Consider the following 23027-nt stretch of genomic DNA (forward strand, 5'->3'; position numbering starts at 1 on the left):
ATTTATTTTAAAAATATTTTAATTATGATTATTAAATAACTAATTTAATATATTAATTATAAAATAAATATATTAAATAAATAAAAATAATTATTTTATAAATAAAAAATAAAAATTATTATTTTTATTACGATGAGGAAAAATTAAACCATCCTCTTTTTCACTGTGCACGTTGTTTTCTTAAAGCGGCGGGCTAGCGGGCACTGGCCATCAATTAGTTGATCCAAAAAATAGCTGGGAAACTAAATTCTCCATTTTTTTTCCTACGAGAACGAGTGATGTAAGTTAACTTCAATATAATTTATTTTACACTAATTAAATTATTTAATGAACTAAATAATAATTTAACCTCCCCCCCAGTCTCCATTGCTGACTTCGTCTTCAACCTCTGTACTCTCTGAATTGCTGTCAGAATGAGCAGCGTGAGGTCGCTAAGATGTCTCCAGACATTTGCTGCATTCTGGACGCTCGACTGCGACTCTCGTCCTTCTGCTCCGCTTCTCTCCCTGCAACGGCATCCTTTTTAACCCTCACTCACTCGTGAATTTATCATCCATTCATTCATGCTGCAAATTTGTTCGTTGTCACCCACCGTCAATATGACAGTGGCTGGTCAAAGGGGTCTATGAATTGAACATGATAATAGGTGTGTCACAACTGATTCATCTAAATGTTACAACCACTTTCTCTTTAAGCTTAATTTATATATGTATCAAACACCCCTTTCTTATTTATTTATTATGTATTGAGGACATTTTGGCACCAAGTTCATATTAGACGAAAGATATGGGTTTTTTAGTAATTCCAAACTCTCTAGCTTTCTATAAAACGGTCCCTCCCTCTTCCTCCCCAGCCCCCCCCACCCACCACTATTCCACCACTACAGTTTGCTAAGCTTCCACTGAGAAACAGATGGCTTCGGATGAAACGATGAAATTTCACTCGTCGATGCACGTGGAAGACGAGGATTTTGACGATGGGATTGATGTGGAACTCGATCACCATCGCTACAACATCTCCCGGCTTTCTCTGTGCTCCGGGAACGGCCGTGTTGGTGGGGATGATGAGGACGAAGACGGGGAGGAAGACGACGAGGGTATGACGGTGATGACCCAGTTGTCTCGTTTGTCGGTTGATGAAGAGTGGGAGGGGGAAGCCGACGGGGAGTTGTCGGACGGGAAGGAAGAAGGTTTGAACGGGTCGGACGAGTCGGATAAAGAGACGATCGCGACGACCACCACCGTCGCCGTCGCCGCCGCCGCCTCCGTAGCGAGAGGTTGGTTGTCTGTCCCGTCGACACCTCGGCGGAAGTTCCGGCGGCAGCTGGAAGGGGCAACTGAGAGAAAGGAGTACGCGAGTGAGAGCGAGGCGAGGAGCTGCGAGTGGCGACGCCGGCGGAGGAGCCAGTCGAGGAGACTGCGGGAGCGATGGCTGGAGAGGGCGTGGGCGGTGAGGAAGTGCCGGGCCATGGATGAAGAGTTTGAGAGCGGGGACAGTGAATGCGTGGTGATCGCTCGGCCCAAAGGCGGGGGCAAGTCTCTGTGTATGGACCTGGAGGAACTCGAGGCCTGCAGAGACCTCGGCTTCGACCTCCAGCACCAGTGGACGGTCGAGATTCCTAGCCGGGTCTCTGCTTCCACAGTCGACACTGACAGCGGCAGCAATTCCTCAATCGCTAACTGGAGGATATCCAGCCCTGGTAAGAAACCCAATAATACCATCTTCTTCCCCTTCTTCATCACTACTCATTTCATCGCGTTTTTTCATCCCCAAATGAAAAAGATAACTATCAGTCTGGTTTAGAAAATTGATTCAGCATAGCTGTTTTCCTTCATCTGAGGTTTCAGTGACTCCACTGAACTCGGAGCTGCTGATCATGGGATTCCGGACCATCGAGAGGCTATCGGAGATTGTTTGGTCTCCGACATTGCTCTGAAACAAGGAACTTATTGAATTAACTCCGATGAGTTCTTTCATGTCTGGAATTATTTGACAGCAAGTCCACTCTTAGGTGGGTGAAGATCAACCCTTTGACAGTCTGGTTGGCTTCCACCTTCGTTACGGACTAATTGCAGCTTATGTCATGATTTTGCTGTTTTAAAAAAAATTAATCAAAAGATGTCAACACTTCTCACCACCAAATAAAAGAACCCCAGATGCCCATTTCATTGTAAACTAGATTTCATCCGGGTTATTAGGATCAAAATGGTTAAACAAATCAAATCCAAGAAGAAGAAAACAAGCTTCACCTCCCCTGCTCCTGTGTCTGGAGCTTTCTTCTTTCTTTTCAAGACCCTACCCAAAATAACTCAAAAAGAGGGAGAAGGAACAGCATCCATTGAATTTCTGCATCCAAACAAAATCCCATTTTGTGGAATTTGGGTGTGAGTTGAGACGAGTGAATGTGACCTTTTGTTTTGTTATAGAAAGCTTGTGGAGTTACTAGAAACCGTCAACGATGGGATTACTTTAATTCATTTCTGTTTCTTTACAGTATATTTGTTTCTGATCAAACTCGCAGCAAGTGCTGGTGAGCTACCTCTCTGTAGAGATTATTTTTTCGCTAAAAAGAAAAACAGAGCAGAAAAACTGGGTCTTCTGTCTCTCTCCATAGGGATCCAAAAACATGGGAGCAACACTTTTCACTTTTTGATTGCAATCAAACTTATTAATTGTACATAAAGACAGAGGGAGAGGAAAAGAGGATCACATGCACACAGCAAATGCTCCATTCTTTTCCAGAACATAATTCAATCTTTTGACATCTTCTGACCCTTTTTGACAATTTTCACCTAAGAAACAGCATTCTTAACTCGACTTTTGGCTGTGCATAAATCAAAGAAGTTCACCTGCTTCAGATTCTCTTTTACATTGACTTATGAAACATACTGATATTTGGTTTCTGTACTGATGCAGGCGACGATCCGAGGGATGTTAAGGCCAGGCTCAAGGTCTGGGCACAGGCTGTGGCACTAGCATCTGCCTCCCGCCTTAGTGTCTAGTACTTCCATTCAGAAGATTTTGTTTCGTTTTTTCAAATTTTGTCTCTTTCCTCTTATCCCCCCCATGTATCTGAGTCTGTATTTTTTGCAGTAGTGTTTCTTCCTGTACATATATAACAGTGAATATCAAACGAGGATAGGTTGTAGAGAGCAACGGTTGTGTCTAATGGATTTAGATTCTTTTTCATTGCTGGAAATGGCTTTATCTTTCTACATTACATGGATTTACGAACAGTGAATGAAAAGAATTGATCGGTTAATGGGTTTTTCCCCCCTCTAATGTGACTCCAGTTGAACTTGAGAATGAGAAGTTTAAATTTTTGCAATCACGAAAAAAGAAATCAATAGGAACGGAGAAATTTTGACTCAACTAAAACTTCATAGCTTCTGTACCACCCTTGGAGGATGCAAAATTCTTCCACCAAATACCCATTAAAGAGAGTTTATTTCTTAATAAAAAACTTTCAGAGAGAAAATAAATTTTCTGTCATTTAGTTTCCGTACAAACAAAAAACTAAATTCTTATACTCAGTCGTGAATCACTGTAAATTCAACATAAAACTACTCTATTAAAAGAAAAGAAGTTGCAAGCACGTTCAAGACGACTCTTATGCAGATTATTAATACATGTCTGTTAATAATACATTTCACTGAACACTTAAATTTTTGCAATATAACGGAGCTAATATAACTGGGAACGGTTACTCCCCCAGTCCGTATTGCTTGCATGGGGAAGCAGATTCGTACACATGGCAAAAGAATTGGCATGCAAATTACAACATGCCAGACACTGCAGCAACAGCTAGATGCTTACCAGGTCTCACCTTCAGCCAATTTTTTTCAAGTCCTAGCTTTATTGCTTCAAATCGTCTTTAATATGAATAAGCACCTGAATAGAGTGTAAATAACCGTGAAGAGATCAAACGCTGATTCTTCATTGAAAGACAAGGTTGTGACAGCTCTGATCACAAGGATAAGCACAATCTATCATCTTCACTCCGGCTCGGTCGAAGTACCAATCACCCACAGCTAGAGCAATTCCCTGCATTCAACAAAATTTCAGATGTTTGTTTCTCCACAAAAACCTGAGAGCAAATTAGTAGCAGAAATTTGAATCAAAGCACTGTCCATTCTTTTCTTCCCCAGACTTGTGAATGAAAATTAAAAAAGATACAGTAAATCGAAACCACACCCTTAAACCAAACTGTCCGGCTAGGGGCTTTCACTTGAAACATCAGTCTCCAGGTTAGTAGAGAGAGGGAGAGAGAGTAGTAGTCCTAATACCTTGTTCTTGATGACAGGAGAATTATCGGCAAACCATGTGTCCTGCCTCTCTGTTTGGCAATGGGCGAAACATGAATTTATGAACAACCCATTTTGCTTGGACATTGAGAACCCTTCAATAGCTGAAAGCATTTTATTCCTAAAATCTGTTTAAGAAGATAACACCAAAGCTTCAAAGACATTTCAAGCCAATTATCAACATAAAATAGACACAAGTACACAGATGATAACAGTAAAAGAGAGGTACTCTGGAAGAATCCGATTTGTCCTAGGGTGCACTTTGCATGATTTAACTTGCAAGCATTCCATTCACCGCGAGGATCAGCTGATGGTGGACACAAACTAGCTTGTACCTGAAAAAGAAGAAGAAGAAACCATTCAAAACACAAGCAGATATCTTCACCAATGTATCATTCAGAATCTACAAAATGTTACCTGCCATGCATCATATGCTGCATTCAAAAGAAAAAGTGGAGTTTTAATATGAGCCACCAAGTTTTCTGGGAAGAAACACTGCAACAAATTTGGAACCAAATACATCAATTAGCATTTTATATGTTATCAGTGACCTCTGTTTGTACATGGGTGATAATAAAAGTGAGAAGGAAAGAGAAGGATGAATTTTACTGTAGTTGGATCGCTTTGTGATGTACAATAAGATGGCAGGTTCCTTTGCACACCCTGAAACAAGCATAAAACTTCATGAGAAAGAAATTGTGAAAGAAAAAATGTAACAGCAGTAACTCTTTATGTAAGACTAATGAGCATTTGCATGAAGAGATCCTTGAGCAGAAGAAGTTTTTCTCCTAGACAAATTTCTGGAGAAAAACTTCTTGGTAACGTCAACAATGAAAAGGGAGCATTTTCTGCTAACAAAAGTATCCACATTTACATTTGCAAGATTTGATTGGCTCTGTTCCTTTATCGTCTACTTTTTCATGAAATATCTGAATGATTAAAATTGATCAACTAAAACACTTGACTTCACATATATTACCTGCAAGCTTACAACACCTCCAAAAAGATTTCTAAGGGTATGGCTACCAGATACATCAGCACTGCAATGGCATGAAGAAAAGATGACAGAAAATATTTAAGAGTCATTTCAGAAAAAGAAAAAAAAACAGGAGAATAAAAAAAAAAGAGGTCTATGCATATCAATTCTCATTTATTGTGCTCATTTTTGTCCCCATCCTTCAAGTCCTTTTCTATGTCATTGTCTACTTCCCATATACCTCATTCAGTGCAGGAAGTCTTGTGCTCTCCAGAATGGAAACAAACTATGGATGATGAGATGAGTGCTTTGGTGTCTCGGGGAACATGGCGTCTATGTGATCCACCTGCAAGAGCAACTATTGTGGGGTGTCGTTGGGTTTACACTATCAAATATAATGCTGATAGCTCTATTGAACGGTACAAAACTTGGCTGGTAGCGAAAGGGTATACGCAAACTTTTGGAGTTAATGTCTTTGAAACATTCTCTCCTGTGGCTCGACTTACTTCGGTACATATCTTAATATTTGTGGCTATTAATAAGGGTTGGTCTCTCTTTCAACTGGATGTGAAGAATGCCTTTCTATATTGTGATCTACATAAGGTTTAGGGAGCAACCTCCTGGGTATGTTGCTCAGGGGAAGACAGAAAAGGTGTGTAAACTGCAGAAGGCTATTTATAGACTTAAACAGAGTCCACGGGCCTGGTTTGAAAAGTTTAGTGATGTGGTATTACAGTTTGCGTTCTATAGGAGCCGTTGTGATCATTCTATGTTCCGACTTAAAAGGAAGACTGGGATAGTAATTTTGGTTGTCTATGTAGATGACATTGTGTTATCTGGAGATGATCTTGATGGTATCAGAGCAGGTACTCATATGTGGGCCTATACCTCAAACTATCTACTTGTAGAGCCACAAAAGAAGACCTACACCTAAACTATCCACTTGTAGAGCCACAAAAGAGGGCCTGCACCTAACTATCCACTTGTAGAGCCACAAAAGAGGGCCTACACCTAACTATCCACTTGTAGAGCCACAAAAGAGGGCATACACGTGAGGGGGAGTGTTAAGGAATAGTCTCACATGGATTAGTGAGTACAAAGATCTTTAGCTTATTAGCTAGGAAAGAGGTTACCTAAGTTGGCTAGTCATTTTGGGATGGGCCTTGGACCCAACTTAACAACTAACCATGTGTGCATTTATGATTAATGAAGAGTAGGTGTGGAAGAGTCTTACGTGACTCTCAAAATAAGAAGTCTTACAAGAGCAAGAATTAATATGGAGGAGTCTCACAGAATAGTCTCAATTAAAGGTGTTTTAATTATGTTAATCTTCTATTTATGTTCAATTGTACAATTATTCTAGGACTTATCTTTTAGTGTTTAACTTTTGGTGTAACTAGGGCAAGGATAGTTTAATTGTAATTGGATTCTACTAGTTTCCTCTATAAAAAATAGAAGCTCATTGTACTTAGTTATGAACAAGTCAGTTAAGTATTTCTCTTTGTTCAAAAATTCAACATGGAAGCTCATTGCATTTATGATTAATGAAGAGCAGGTATGGAAGAGTCTTACGTGACTCTCAAAATAAGAAATCTTATAAGAGCAAGAATTAATCTGGTGGAGTTTATGAGGAGTCTCACAAGAGGAGATCTCACAAAATAGTCTCAATTAAAGGTGTTTTAATTATGTTAATCTTCTATTTATGTTCAATTGTACAATAATTCTAGGACTTATCTTTTAGTGTTTAACTTTGGGTTTAACTAAGGCAAGGATAGTTTAATTGTAATTGGATTCTACTAGTTTCCTCTATAAAAAAATAGAAGCTCATTGTACTTAGTTATGAACAAGTCATTGAAGTATTTCTCTTTTTTCAAAAATTCAACATGGTATAAAAGCTTAAAGCATTTGATTTCTCTAGCATGCTTAGCTATAATCTCATAGGTAATAGGGTGGATTATCCTATAGGGCCCACACCAAGAAGTCCAAACTCAACAAGAACTTGAATATCACTCTTCAGAGTGCAAGTTTCCCATGTAGATCCAGTAACCACAGAAGTAGCATGATCAGTCAACGCAGAGGCAATTGTTCTGAACCGCAGCGGCTTCTTCAAAGAAGAAATTGAGAAGCAGGTCGAATGCTTTCTGAATATTGAAAAGTTGGTCGAATGCATTCAAAATATTGAGAAGCAAGTCGAAGTTAGAATATGGTCGATCTTGTTGGAAGAATTAAAATAAGTACTCTTAGAGCAGTTCCTGTTGAACTTGCCCCTACATGGTTATGGCCATTGTTATCCATGAACCTCTACCAGTCTTGCCCATCTCTAATAAAATTACTATTTTTGGTTTGAGGAGAGATCGCACGAGACGATTTGGCTCGGGGTCCCTTCTCTCATGTTGCCTTGCTTGTATGCATTGGTTACGTATTTGTCGCATCGTCAACTCCGAAAAATTGTGGTCACCCCCCAAAAAATCCCTTCAGGACATACTTGGTCAAACTGGTTTGTTAAGTTATTTCGGTTCAATCATTACACTCTCCCCTATTTTTTTCCAAAAAAAGGGTCACATTTTAGGTCCATTTAGAAATTTGAATGTTGCACAGTCGCCTTCTTCCGATTAAAGTTGTTTTCCTCTAATACTTCTTCAATTTATTATCTTGTGTTTTAATCACTTAAAAGTAATGCCTAGGCCCACTATCTAAAAAGTATAGGAGTGTGTTTAACATCCAACATGAATCAAGTCTTTTATTCTTCAGCCAAAAGGTGGTTCGTGTTTGAGCTACCCTTAAAAAGTGAGTAGTCTCTTTGTTGTACCTTATAGTTGGACTATTTTCCGCCTTTGAAATTGAGCAGAGCGTGTTTCAGACTATGACAATTTTGAATGGTGTATAACGCTTTATTGTACGGCTAGGAGTGATTTCATCTCTCATATTATGTTTTGTCCAAGCAGGGTCATTATGTCTTTTTTATCCCTTGTTTGAGGGGGGAGAAGTACAAAAAGTACAAGAAAGATGTTCGTTATTCCACAAGTTGTGGTAATTTTTATATGACCAAAACATTCAAGAAAGGGGGAGAACAAAAGAAGTTTTTGTATCTATGAAAACAAATTTCAGCAAAAGAAAATTGAAGTCAAGAATCTTTTTCATTGCAAGTCGAAGTTATAAACTCCAACTTAAGGGATTAAAGAGCAGGTTTGGAAGAATCCCACTTGACTATTACAGCAAGAAGTCTCACAAGAACAAGAATTAATATAAAGGAGTGTAAGAAGAGTCTCATAGGAGGAGGTCTCACAGGAGAGTCTCAGTAGAAGGTGTTTTAATTATATTAGTCTTCTATTTATGTTTAGTTGTTCAATTGTTCTAGGACTTATCATTTAGTGTTTGGCTTTGGGTATAACTGGGACAATAGTAGTTTAGTTATAATTGAATTCTACTAGTTTTCACTATTATACATAGAGCCTCATTGTACTCAGTTATGAACAAGTCAGTGAAGTATTTCTCTTTTTCAGAAATTCAACAATGATGGTCCTAACACTCATCTGTGACAGAAGGCCATCTTTAGGAATTTGCAATTAGGAGGCTCATTTGTTAGCAAAACACTAACAATGCTACAAAATTTGGCCGCACTGAGTCAAGAACCTTGGCAAAATTTCATGTTTGCCAAGTATTTGAAGGATAAAAGGCTTTAAAAGAGAGAATGATCCAAGACCCCTTGATTTTTCCCATGATAACAATTATACAAGAAAAAAAGCAGAAAAAGCAAACCATACACATCAAGGAACATCCCGGCATCAGCAAGACACTTGACTTTTGTCAATCTTGGAAAGAGTTCTCTGAACTCATCACAATGCAGTATAGATGCTAAACCTCCAGCAGAACAACCAGAAAGAAGAGCCTAAAATGCACCAACAAGATAAAATCACCAAAAACTCCAAGATTTTAAGTTAAAACTCCTTTTGCAAAAAGAGTGATAAAAGCATTAGATGAGGGATCAAACCTCCTTAGCATCACGCATCCCCTTTGACATGAGATCCTCCATGGCAGCCAACCAAATTCGCTGCCCACGAAACACAAGCCCGGCAACCTAGATAGAAGAGAGGAAATAAATATATGAGAGAAACTAGTTTACACCAAGGATGAGATTATGGTTGTTCTCACTGGAAATGAGAAAACACAAGGAAATAAATAAACCCAAACTACCTGGTTTACACCTTCACCGCTAAAGGACGCCCCATCACAGTACCGTACCTTAACTCTGTTCCAATTGTAAAAATCTGCAAGCACATAAAAAAAAAAAAAAAAGTTCAGATCCATGTTCAAAAGGACAACAACCAGAAAATGGCATTTGAAAACAAACCCGGATTCCCTTCAGCTTTATTGCTCAATATTCCAGTGAAAGCAATCTCCTTTTCCATGTAAGTAGATGAACCACGTCGGGTTTTCTTGCGGTAAACACAAGTTCTGACATTATTACACCAGCCTCCACCCTAAAGAACAAGAATAATGCACGTAGGCTATCAATCACATATGAAGCACAAGGATCCAATTAATATCATCATTAGTTGATTTTCTAACTGGTTCACCTCCAACTGAAGGAGCCAACTGTTTGCACCAGATCCATATCCTCTATGTATGTGGTAACCAGGCAATGTCCCATCTAGACATACTGCAGAAATCATAAAATTCAAAATTATGAGAAATATATTGCTTTCTGTAGCTAAATTAGTTCATATGAAGGCAGAATATTAAGTTTACTTCCTTGTGGTTTATGACCAAGCAGAATTAGATTTCAACCGTGTTTGTGATTATTACCAGCACATATTTTGTTATCACTCATATTTTCCAGAGTTAAATCTCCGAAGTTAAATATTCAATTTTAAAAAGGTCAGCAGCAAACATTTTATTGAATATATTTTGGCAATTGAACTACCAGATATATTCCAATTCAAGTACCACTATGTATGCATTTATTTCACTACTCTGTTAATAGTGTCTTGTGGTTCACTCTCTTTCTTCCTGCTCACTTAAAAATAATGACAATAATAAAAAAATATTCACAAGATCACGAAGACAGATGAAACAAACCAAATTTTATCATAAAATCGAGCATATAAATTTTATTAAGAATTTAGTAGTATGAGAACAATAACAGAACAAAAGCATATGAACCAGTCAGAATCATCAGAGACTCAAGAAACCTCAGAAAAGATTTTCAATCGAACCAAGAGTTGATTAAAAAGTTTGCAACAAAAATATGTAAATCTACGGATGAAATTTCTGTTCGATATGTCCTAAAGCAAGTAATGAACCAAAACATTGAAGTTAATGAAACAGAGAGATAAGGATTGAGACGAAAGCTTCGTGATTCCAGATACCATTAACAGAACCCTGAAAATACTGCAACAACGATAACAGCGTCACAACAAGTCTAAATGGAGCATCAAGTGAAGAAATGATAATTTTTTTTTTCTTGGATCAAAGATAGCAATGGTAATAAATCTCAAAGTTTTAAACATATCTGCTCTCCTTGCATAGGTCTTAGATGGCTAGCAATGCCGGAATGAAAAAGATAGATAGAGACTACAAGATTACAGCAAGCGTGAAAGAGAAAATGTTAATAGCTTTAGGATTGCCCAGAAGTGAAGCCATGAACAAAATATGAAAAACTGAATATACAGAAAAGATAAGAAGAAAACAACGGAATATAAGCAAAATCTGGAAAAATGAGTATAAAGGAAAAACGAGAAGAAGGCAAAGAAATATAAGCAATGGAGGTGCGAACTGAAAATTTCCAGAATGTACCTGCTCCTTTCGCATCTGCTCCTTGAATTAGAGTCAGACCCACCATTAAAGGATTTGGAGAAATCTTGTTTTCCTTGAACAAAATCTCAGTCACATTGAGGCTCTGAAAAGCATTTATGCATGTCACAGAACTAAAGCCAAAAAAGAGAAAAACCCAAAGAATCTTCATGGCGTCCTGCTGCTCCTCACCGGCGTTTACTCTGAAATAGAGAAGAAGACAAAGCAGCGGACTTAACTAAAAGAAGCCTCATATACCCATGATCTTCCTCACCAGAAAGCAAAACGGAATCACCGAAGTAGTAGAGACGAGTTAAACTTAAAGTCGGTACCAGATACTTACGTTCAGGAACGCCTGCGGAGCTCAAAAAGAAAATGAGTAGTGGTGAGGAACCGTCGGAGAAAAAACTCTCAGAGACCCAGCAGGAAAAGGACTGTTGTCGTGTATAAGGAAGTAGAGACGAGTTAAACTTAAAGTCGGTACCAGATACTTACGTTCAGGAACGCCTGCGGAGCTCAAAAAGAAAATGAGTAGTGGTGAGGAACCGTCGGAGAAAAAACTCTCAGAGACCCAGCAGGAAAAGGACTGTTGTCGTGTATAAGGAATTTTTTTCCCTGTTAAAGAGAAACAATTATGGGCAGAAACTCTCTATAAACTATAAAGACAAGGACCCTTTTCAGCACTAAGAAGAAAATGGTAGGAAGGAATCGGTGAAGGGATTTCCAGCTGTTTTCACAACCCATTCGCATTCTGTCGTTTCTTTCTTTTTTATCTTTATATGCATGCGCGGTTTAATTACTCCCAGAAACCTGTGAGGCCTGAAATTTAGCAGCGATGATGATTTATCGATTATTTGGTTTTTTTTTTCAATCAATATTTGACCTTCGTCTTGAAATCCCGTGTTGAAACTACAGAATCCCGCCGCTATAATTAATATAAAATTCCAACCGAAAAGCCAACTCGGGGATTCACCGTGAGTTAAGAAGAGAGGTGACCCAGTTCTCCTCTCCTACTACAATCCCAGAACAGTACGACTGTACCAGTTTCTGATTTTCTGGGAACCCCGAAAGCTAATGAGAAATTTCATTTCACAGTTCTCATCCTTTCAGCAACTCTCTCTCGTTATCAAGTTGAAGTGGGAAATCAAATTCTGAAAGGAAGCGTGTGAGTTCTGCAACTTCTGAAAAGCTAAAAGAGGTCCAGGCCGGGAGCATCAAAAGATTCAAAACACAAATAAAGGCGGATGTAATAGCAGCCTATACTCCCTCAAACAGAAGTGTAATCGGTTTCTCTTCTATTAATTGTCATTCTTTAAAGCACATTAACCCAAACTACATTTTTTTCTTTTCTTCAGGAAATCATCCCAACTCCTACAGGAAGATAAAATAGTAAGTTGAGCAGGAAGAGGAATCTAAGGCAGATTTTTTTATTTTCCCGAAAGACTAAGGTAGATAGTATTGTCTTCATTTTTTATTTTTATTTTTATCTTAACTCAAACTCAATACAACAAACAAAAAATCACCATAACTGTTCTTCCATTGTAATATAAACTTTATATTTGTATAATTAAATTTAAAATATTATAATTTATATTAAATTAAATGATGAATTAAAAACTATTTAATGATAGGAATTATTTTGTCTGGTCTCTAATATGGAGTACATGATGAGTTGGTGTGAGCATGCCCCATCATTTTCCAATGCATCCCATCTTAATCTTTAATAAAACTAGGTTATTAGATTATTTTCTAAAAAAATAGAAATTTTATAGCCCTGGAGATATTATAAATAAAAGCGATATAGTTCAACCAAAGTCGATTTGGATTTGAGTATGTGCGAATTACTCGGCATCGGTCTGTCTCGAAGTCGATAGGAGTTGAAGACTATCTAATTCAAAATTTTAAGGAACCCAAGTGGAGTCCCGATACCAAATTATACCACCTATGTATATTATATGTATAAAGGGTACATATTCCCAGCCTGATTTTATAGGTGAGTTTGGTCTGTTTCACTCTTGGTCTAAGTGGATAATATTAAAGATGGAATGGTGTCCATGGAAACGAAAAAGAGAATGTTTGTACCAACTTGCTTTTGCACATTATGGAGTTTATTTAATCCAAGCATTTAAGGATTTATTTAGTTAACGAAGACGGGATATAAATATTATTAGGTGGATTCAGGGCCCAGAGGAAAAGGGATTTTCGCCGCCCCTGCCGACACTTTGCTCAAAACAGCTGATGTGAGGCTGTGCTTTTCATCCAACTTCTTTTCTCTCTTTTTTTTTTTTTTTTTCGTTTTATGAGCTATTGATAATGAAGAGGCCAAACTAAGATAGTGAATTGGGATGAGAGGTTGAGATGGACCATCCATGAGTTGCTATCATGTCTCAATCCTCTCATGTGATATGGAAATTCGATTTGGCTCAAATGTGAGGTACGTTCGGAGTCTTTGACGTGACCATGTGTGGTGATGATTAAATGATTTATCCTTTGCTTCAGTCTTTTTATCGAGCCACAGATCAATTTGAATTTGATTCTTTCACAATCCCATGATCACCTCGCTTCTACCTCTTGATTCAGAAAGGTTCCTTCATCGCCTCCGGGAGAGGCATTCTTGGTTTCACTTTTAAATTCGTCTCTCCAGACGCGACTGATCCGTTAACGGCTTTGAGTACTCAGACCTCTCTGTTGTTTCAGTATTCTTGTATTTGTACCAGCTAGCCCAGTAGAGGTAGTTCAAGAAATTCATGCAGCTGAGGATGGCCAAAAACCAATAGAACAGATCCAGGTTGTTTTTGTTCAAGTCCAATCCGTGCAGCCACCCATGCTTGCTAGGCGTGATCCTCTCCGTCACCGAGTTTATGACGTTAACGAAGACGCTGCCCAGGTAGTAGCCGACAGGAAGGTGAAGGAAGTGGAGAGAGATCTCATTCCTGCGGGAGCTTCAGTGTAGAAGAAATCCAGCAACCCCACCTGCGTAAACATGTCTGCGATACCGAAGATGCCGTACTGGTACGTGAGCCAGAAGAGACTAATCTGCTTGAACTGGTTGTTCATGGCGTTTCTCCTCTTCACCTCGACCACGCCTGCAACACCCATGGAAATGGCGGAGAGGACGAGACCGACGCCCACTTTTTGGAGGGGTGTGATGCCGGAGGGATGGTAGGTGAACTTTCTGGCAAAGGGAACGAAAACGTATTCGTAGAGAAGGATGAGAATGCTCTTGAAGACAAGTGGGATGACGGGGATGGAAGTAGGTGGGACGACGAGCTTCCCCAGCTTAAGGTCCATCATGTTGCCTTGCTCCACTGAGAATGTGCTCCGCTGGGCCAAGCAGGTGTTCATGATGATGGTGCTCAGAATAATCGGCATCATCCTTGTAAGTACCTTCACTTCTTCTACTTGGGTGACAGAGCAGACATTCCATACCTCTGGTTCCATCCCTTTCCCCAGAATTGCCGCTTTGTCTAAGCTCCTGTTCCATGTTCAGAACAAACAGAAAATAGAAAATAGAACCATTATTTTGATTGATTATTCTAAAACAGAACCTGATCAATATGGTCTGTGATGAAACGGCACCTGAACTGTTCAGTATGCGGAATCTTTTTTGTATGATCGGACCCTTCATCTTTCTCGTTAGTTTCATACAGTTCGTCGGAGTTCTCCGGCAAAGGCATCTTACGGTTTCGAAAAGCAGCGACGAGAACCCGCAAAACCTTTAAGATGGGGCTGTCGCCTGGTACTCGGACGCGGTAAAACGGCTTCCCGAGGGCGAGCACAGCGAAACCTACGAAGAGACACCGTCGAGATGAAGAAACCCATGTCCCAGCCACTCTCTGCTGATCTTTACGATTGCAGTGACGCCAGTGGTTGCTCCGAGCGTGGCACTTAACAGCATGAAGTTGAAATACGTAGATATGCGTTTTCTGTCATTTGGGTCGAATTGGTCGGCTCCCATGGCTGGTAGAGACCCCTTGACTCCGCCGAAACCGATGGCCATGAGAGCCAGGGTGGAGTATAAGAAGAGAGCATCTCTGCCTTTGATGCAAGGCGGAGCAGCGCAAAGCTCTGGTTGCAGAGTCTTGTAATGAGCTTGAATGGTGAGCATCATCAGACCCTACAAGGCAACCATATCCTGATCATCAACCTTAATCATCGTGTTCGAAGGACGAAATACAGGAGAAAAAGGTGAGCTTACCAGAACTTCAACGACTCCGAAGATCAGAGCCGTGTTGAGCCTGGTCATGTACGTGTCTGAGATAAAACCTCCGGTTACTGAAAGAAGGAAAGCCGAACCCAAGAAGTTCGTCACAGTTGTTGCAGCGCCGGACAAGTCGAAGAACATTACACCCATGAAATACAGAACCATGCTCGCCATGTTGGCGATGAACCCCATGCTCTCCAACCCTATCATGACTATAGAAGAAGAAGAATTAAAACTCGGTGAGCAAAATCTTGCACGGTACTCAATTTTGGATCGAAGAGAAGAATGGGTTCTCATTGCTGTTCTCATCAAAGAGACAACTGGTCGCTCTGAATCCCCCCTGTTTCGGTTTCCATTTGTTCCAGGCTTTGAGGCCCTTCTCCTGAACTTCAATTGACTCGGCCTGAGTGTAATTAAAAAGAGCACACGCTTACAAATTACATTGCTGCGTTAAACTGAAAGACCAAAGTGAAGGGAGAAAAGGATCATGGTCATGGTGGGGAAAGCTTCAGAGACCTACCATGGCTACCCCTACGCGGATACACAGAGAGAGGAGAGGAGAGGAGAGGAGAGGAGAATAGGAGAGAGCAACGGAGAAGAAGAAAGCTTAGTAGCAGCCGCTGATGGCATTAGATTTCGCCGTCTCCTTATCTTCTACCTCCATATCTGAGCTGATGATACAAAGAGCTGTAATATCTGCTATCGTTCACCGGCAAGCTAAGCTCCCCTACAAGATGGACCACACAACAAAGCTCAAAGCATTATATTCTATTTATTTTCTTCCGGGCAACAAAATCCCATTTGGATTTGATGTTAATCAATCAAAATAAAGGCATAAGGAGAGTATCTGCAAGAATAAAAGCCACCAATAAGGCACCAACTCGGGGTTATTTTATAAACTATCGAGCTAGTGAGATAAGTATATCTAGGTGTAAATATAACTTTGTGTTTCAAGGGTAAATTTAAGTTTGCGTAAATATCAGTTTGTGCACTCAATCATTGTCAACTTATGTGACACTGCGTAGCATACCTTGGCATGTGAGACCAGCTCATCATGGTCTTTGCTGCCGGAGAACAATGTTTCTTTAAAGACTGAAGGTAGTCATGGGTTGTGTATGTTATGTTACTTTCTCTGCTGATTACATTCAAAGAGTGGAGGTTCAGATGGGCACTTAGTTTAATCTTGTTCCTCTTGAGTGCCTTTAAGATTATTCACCTGGTGTCCTTCTATCAATTATCTAATTGTCTGCTAATTGTGTGTTAATTTGAGGTGTGCAAAATATCACATAGTCATTAGAGCAAAGCCAAATAACATGACTGGTCAAGTTAGCACACCTCAAATCAGTAATTTTATAAATAAAAAACAAGAAAAAAGTTGAACACCTCGAATCAACAACGATCCCAGATACCGTTAGGGTCTGTTTGGAACCCCTAACAAAGAAAATAAAATAAAATAAGAATTTGATCATTATTATTCCCAAAAATAGTTAGTAAAATGAGATAATGATCAAATTCTCATGTTTTTTTTTTCTTTTCCGTGGGGTTCCAAACAAACCCTTAGTGATTGTTAAATTAAAAAAAATTATATACACAAAAAACTGCTAACAAACAAAGATTCATGGTTGCAGGAAACAGAGAGCTAGAGAATATCTATAAATTGAAGCAAATATTCTCTAGGAAAAAATCAAATTCTGAAAAGTACTACTAATGGAATAAAAAAGACTGGCCAAACATATCAAGACATCTGTTAGGATGACGCCCACTACATAAAAAACGTACTTCAGAGCAAATAGCCCCCAAACCTGCAATAACAAAAAACAGGTGCATCAAAACTTACGAATCCATATGACAGCAAATCGTTATCCAAGAATCTCCCCCATCAAATGGTGACTGTCAGACCAATTTAGATTCAAAGAACCACGAAGGATCCCACCTTGAAGCAGAGAACATGGACCAGTCACTGAGTTATCGTGTTTACAAACTGGCACAGATGGGCACATACCCAAACAAATGGCTTGACCTCTGTTTTTATCCAGACTACTCGATTTTCCCTTTTATTTTTATATAGCAGATTATTAGCTTAAGCAACAAATCCCTTCAGAAATATGAAGGTTGGTGTTCCAATTTCATTTATAACAATTAATGCAATGTTTTCCATTTCTCCAGTTCTATATAAATTTTTTGGCAAAATCAACTAATCTCCAGAAGAACAACAGGCAGAACTGCACAATATCATAAATAATTATAAATTCAGGGTGAATATCTCACCATTAAATGCCGTCTATGAATTGTGATACATATAATAGTAAATGTCATTGTTACAGCAATAATGAGTCCTGTTAAGTTGGGTCGAAGACCATCCCAAAATGACCAGCCAACTTCGGAAACCTCTTTCCCAACTAATAAACTAAAGATCTTTGTACTCACTAATCTATGTAGGACTATTCCTAAACACTTCCCCTCACATATAGGCCCTCTTTTGTGACTCCACAAGTGGATAATTTAGGTGTAGGCCCTCTTTTGTGGCTCTACAAGAGGATAGTTTTAGGTGTAGGCCCTCTTTTGTGACTCTACAAGTGGATAGTTTTAGGTGTAGGCTATCTTTTGTGGCTCTATAAGTGGATAGTTTAGGTGTAGGCCCTCTTTTGTGGCTCTATAAGTGGATAGTTTAGGTGTAGGCCCACTTTTGTGGCTCTACAAGTGGATAGTTTAGGTGTAAGCCCTCTTTTGTGGCTCTACAAGCGGATAGTTTAGGTGTAAACCTTTTATTGAAGCTCTACAAGTAGATAGTTTAGGTGTAGGCTCACATATGAGTACCTGCTCTGATACCATGTTAAGTTGGGTCCAAGGCCTATCCCAAAATGACTAGCCAACTTAGAAAACCTCTTTCCCAACTAATAAACTCAAGATCTTTGTATTTACTAATCCATGTGGGACTATTCCTTAATATGATACCATGTTGATTTTTAGGACTCCATGGATTTAGCTCATGGAGAAAAAGAGAAAGACACCTATTGGGAGAAAAACAAGAGGAAGAAGACGTTATGGACTTATTTTCCTAACCCTTCCACTAAGCTCACTTTATAGATTAATCAACTTACAATATTACAATTATAACCCTAGAACTTTAATCTAATTACATCAATGTCATCTTTACAAAATGACTCTTTATTTACCATCCAACCATCATTGTATGGGCATGTGGGCCCTCTCCTTGATCTATGGGCCTTGAGCCCATCTTCCATATCTCTTGGATGTGTGGGCTTTCCTTTGTCTTATGGGCTTGGACCCATCTTCCAACACACTTGGATATGTGGGTCTTCCTTGGTCGTGTGGGCTTAGGCCCATCTTCCAACACTCCCCCTCAAGCTGGGGTGAAAGAATATCATGAACTCCCAACTTACTACAAATGGTGTATAAGATTTTCTCGTATAAAATGGTAGTCCGCCATATCTTCCAACACTCTCCCTCACATTGGTGGTCTCTTCTATGAGGACCAGCTAGCATAAGATAAGTGAGAGTCAAATCACTCCAAGCAGTATGATAGCGCTCCATACTGCAGTCATAACCCATGCTAGATGTTAGGCACACTCCTATCTTCTGTAGGTAGTGGGTCTATATGCAATACTCAGAAGTGTAATAAAACTCCTCCATCACCATGTCTAAACCCTAGACATCGACTTCGTGGTAGGAGTAATAAATGCCAATTAAGGGGGGGTAACAAGTAATTACCCGAAAGGTAATATTCCGGGGCCACCTTGGCTTTCGACATCCATCAGAATAGCCAATGCTGATAAAAATCAGCAACTGAGAAGTCAGTCTTCAATAATAATGTCTCATCCAAAGAGACACAATAGTTGTAGCTGAAATGGGCCTAACCCCATATAATACTAACCAAAATAATAAAAATCATTGTAAAAGGATCCATGAAATAATTCGATGAGAGTATCTCCACCAAATAATATGTTGACCAAGGAATATGTTGCCAACACCTCAAAATAATAATTCAGCCAAAGAAAAAGAATCGAGTTGCGCCAAGTCAAATAGTAGACCAATATAGCCGAGTCGCAGGAAACATAGGTATAAACCTTGGGACACGGACCCGTATAACCGAGGCAGGAAATAAGTGGGCTGAGTCAAGTTGACCTAGACCCGAGTTGACTCACTGAGTTGACCCAGACCGAGTTAAAATCAGAAATTCTGAAAAGAAAAAGCATGAAATCATGATACTTATACCTTAGTCGAGTCTGCAGAAAAAAAAATCTTTCCCTTGGCTACCAAGTGGATGTCTCAGTGCAACTAGAAATGGGAGGTCGAAAAGACCAATGTATTGATAGAAAGAAGGATCCCTTGTCGCACTATATTAAAACCATCAAACCTGAAAGTAAACTTGCCTGGTGTTAAAAGATTTGACATCTTTTTCTCACTTCAAGAAAAAAAAAATCCTAATAGATGTAAAGATATATAAAAATACATAAATAGATAAGATCATAAAATCAGAGCTTGCAACAATTAATTTTCATATCCCTACAGGCCCTTGTGCTCGGGTTAGTTGCAGCTATTGTCCTGCTTTTCAGTTTAAGTAGAGATGTTTTTTTGTGAAAGAATAGTGATAGCTTTTTTTCAATAGTAAAGGGCAATTTTGTAATAATTTCCCCGGAACTAGCAAGGGCTTTCACCCTCATCCCTTACCCCAGGGGGAAGGACGCACCCTATCTGTGACTAAATCAAGTCAGATAGGGTAGAGTTCCCCATTTAACCTGAAACAAGCCCACACCTAACAATGGCTGAGTTGAGGACCCCTTTCCTGGGTCATTGATGCTAAGAATTGAGCACTTGACCTTGCCCCTTCTAGTAGAAGAGGACTTGGCAATAGTCACTAGCGAGGCTTCTCAGTCAACATTCCCCCAGGTCATTTCTTAATACTTGATTTCAAACTAAAGACAATTGCAGTCCCAACAATCTCCAGGGTCCATACTCCAAGAAGCACCAAAAGCTTGACTGGTTACTTGGCATGAAGCAGTGCTCCAGCTAACACCTTACAGTGAGAAGCACTTCCCTTGATTATTCTTGTTCTATTATGATTTGACTGTTCTTGTACCTTCCTCCTTTGAGAGTTGCTCTTAATAAAGTCTCATTCTCTGTTGTCTTCAGAAAAGTTTGAAGAGAGTCAAATCTATAACAGGATACAATTGGGATTACATCAAATAAATCTATGCAAAATATTTTAATTGGGAGAACTCACACTAAATTAATTCGCAGCAAGAAGAGAAGTAAAAGAGATCCTAGACAAGGAAAAGGGAAGGTAAAGGCCAGGACCACCACATAAAACTCAAAACTCCATGCCAACAACAAGGGAGGTTCTTGTCATTTGTCTCATGCTTAAGGATAAGCATATATTGCACGTGCTCACCACCTCCACAAAAATAAATTTCCTCCTTAGTATTAATGGAAGAAATTTCATAATGTAAGCAGGTATAACCGTTACCAAGAATGTACCAACCCAGAAGCTAGAACTAAGGTACAATTGTTAACACATCTTCCAAAAGTAAAAGGAATGCCAAGCAGTGCTGCCATTGTTACAGAAAAATGAAGCTACAAGGAGGATAGGGTATTAAGAAATTGCAAAGCACGGGAAGGAAAAGGTGAAAAGTTCAAATACAGTGAATGATGTAAACTCTACTACTTAGAACAAGAATAATTTAACCTGTTGGATTGTGCCAACACAAATTTCCTTCCCATCGAGCAAGAAGTTTCAAAAAGTTACAAAAATATATGAGCTTTAGCAGAAAAAAATCAGGATGGAAAGATCAACAGTACTCCTCAAACGTAAGCAAGAGTAACAAAAAGTTTCGGAAACCCATAATAGTTCATAGAGACACATGAAAGGATATTCTAATATGTCATTCTTCATCTATTGTAGCACTTTTACTCAGTGGAGCAAACCCATCCAATCTGAATAATGCAAGGGCAAAAATTTCATAAAGTCTTTAAGCACCGCATTTATCAGCATGAAGAGCTGTCAAAAATAGATGATGCTGTAGTAGGAGGGCTCTTTAAGCTTATTGCAAAGAGAGACATTTCAACCTGCATGACAGATTTGTCTCATTAAGTTCTGGTAGAAGCTCCAGGCAACTAGAATTAGCCTATTGTTGAAATGAAAAAATAAAACATGACCTCTTCAGGAGTTCCTCCACCATGATCACCATTTAAGGTTTGGCCATGATCTCCCATCACAAGTAGGAGAGTGTTCTCATGCAAATCACCAGGTCCGGATTGATTTCTCAAAATTTGAACAACTTGCTGCAAAAGAAACAGCAGACATGGCTTTCTTGTTGAAAGATAACAAGAAGCACAACTCAATATATAGAAGTTTCCAAATAGAATGCTCACAAGAAAGAGCGAATGTTAAGATTTAAGAACTTGAGAAATAGATTTATTTGCAAAAAGTAACATAGTAGCTCTCAAGAATTAGATCTCTCAAAAAAAAAAAAAAGTAATCAAAGTTTACATTCCCAAAAAAAAAATTATTAAAAAATTTCGGATCAAGTATACTGCAAGTAGATCATGGATTTCATGGCCCTTGGTTATTAAAAAAACAATGAATTAGTGAAGTTTTAATGATGCAGATCTTGACAACTGAAGACATGGGAAATTGAAGGCATTTACCTCTAGAATGACAATGTACTGCCTCAACTTTTCAATCATTGGAGTAAAATCAACACCAAATATATGTCCAGCATGGTCTTGGACCAGCAGATGGTAATGTCTCATTACCCTTTCTGAAAATCCTCCAAAGCTATTAACAGTTCCTAGTTGAAGGGATAACATACCACACCAAGAAAATGTGCAATACAAACATCCTTCTGTCTTTTTTTTTTTTTTTTTTTTTTTTTTTTGAACATCCTAATCTTCTCAATACAGAGAAGGGAGCAAGTGATCAACACAACCATCATCCACCTGCAAGAGAACACAATACAAGCAAATACCCTCCAAGTTCAGCAGGGAGCACAGCTATGATATTAGTAAGAGAAAAACAATGAGCAACTTGAAACACACCATGTGAAGATCCTTAACATTGAAGGATGGGAATGGGTAAGATCTTTCAAAATGAGTTGGGAACAACTGTAACCAGGTATCATCGTCCATCGTCACCACCCACTTCCCCTTTTTAACCAGCTACAAGAATCCACAATCCATCATTTCGATTTGTCATAATATCATGGCAAGTTCTGGGACTTTTCCTAGTTGCATTCTAACTATATGTATGTTCTTCCTTATTAACAAAGTTCTCATCATTTTTAGAAAATAAATAAATTAAAATAATGACAAGTATGAGTTATGATTAGAAAAAGGATGAGTGACAGACAAAATTTGTACAGAAAGAAAGAAATAACACAGGATCCAGAAATGAAACCTGATATGTCAAATTATCTTCTATAATTGCTGGAGCACCAAAACTATTACCATCATCAATAAACGTTGGAAGCCCACCTGTTGTCAAACCCTAAAAGTACAAGCATTGAAAGGTACACTAAATCAAAAACTTTATTTAACTTATTGATATGAGTTAATATATCATGATATAAGCTTGAATTAGAGCCTTCTCCACTGCCCCAACAGTGCATAAAAAGATAATCTTTCAGATAAAATTTCTGAGCAAAGATACAACAATAAAACTTGAAAACATTTATTTTGTTGCCTTCAGATGAACTTCAACAACATTAGAAATTCGAAGTTCTCTTGCATA

The 23027-nt window shown here is 38.9% G+C and overlaps 1 protein-coding gene and 1 pseudogene across 1 annotated transcript; one reads left to right on the forward strand and one right to left on the reverse strand.

Annotated features, from left to right (window-relative positions):
* The first annotated feature begins 870 nt into the window (after nucleotides 1–870).
* On the forward strand, nucleotides 871–3187 carry LOC137959744 (uncharacterized). The gene is made up of 2 exons (XM_068807082.1): nucleotides 871–1699; nucleotides 2917–3187. The coding sequence occupies exons 1-2, from the start codon at nucleotides 913–915 to the stop codon at nucleotides 3000–3002; spliced, it is 873 nt and encodes a 290-aa protein (XP_068663183.1). The 5' UTR covers nucleotides 871–912; the 3' UTR covers nucleotides 3003–3187.
* A 364-nt stretch (nucleotides 3188–3551) lies between these two features.
* Nucleotides 3552–16101, reverse strand: LOC137959690 (protein NRT1/ PTR FAMILY 4.4-like; annotated as a pseudogene).
* Between the last annotated feature and the right edge of the window lie 6926 nt (nucleotides 16102–23027).

The sequence above is a fragment of the Aristolochia californica genome, unplaced genomic scaffold (genome assembly GCF_029961685.1).
Source record: "Aristolochia californica isolate CCGP_79_NKW_82.1479 unplaced genomic scaffold, dmAriCali1.0.hap1 SCAF_3, whole genome shotgun sequence".
NCBI classification, from domain to species: Eukaryota; Viridiplantae; Streptophyta; class Magnoliopsida; order Piperales; family Aristolochiaceae; genus Aristolochia; species Aristolochia californica.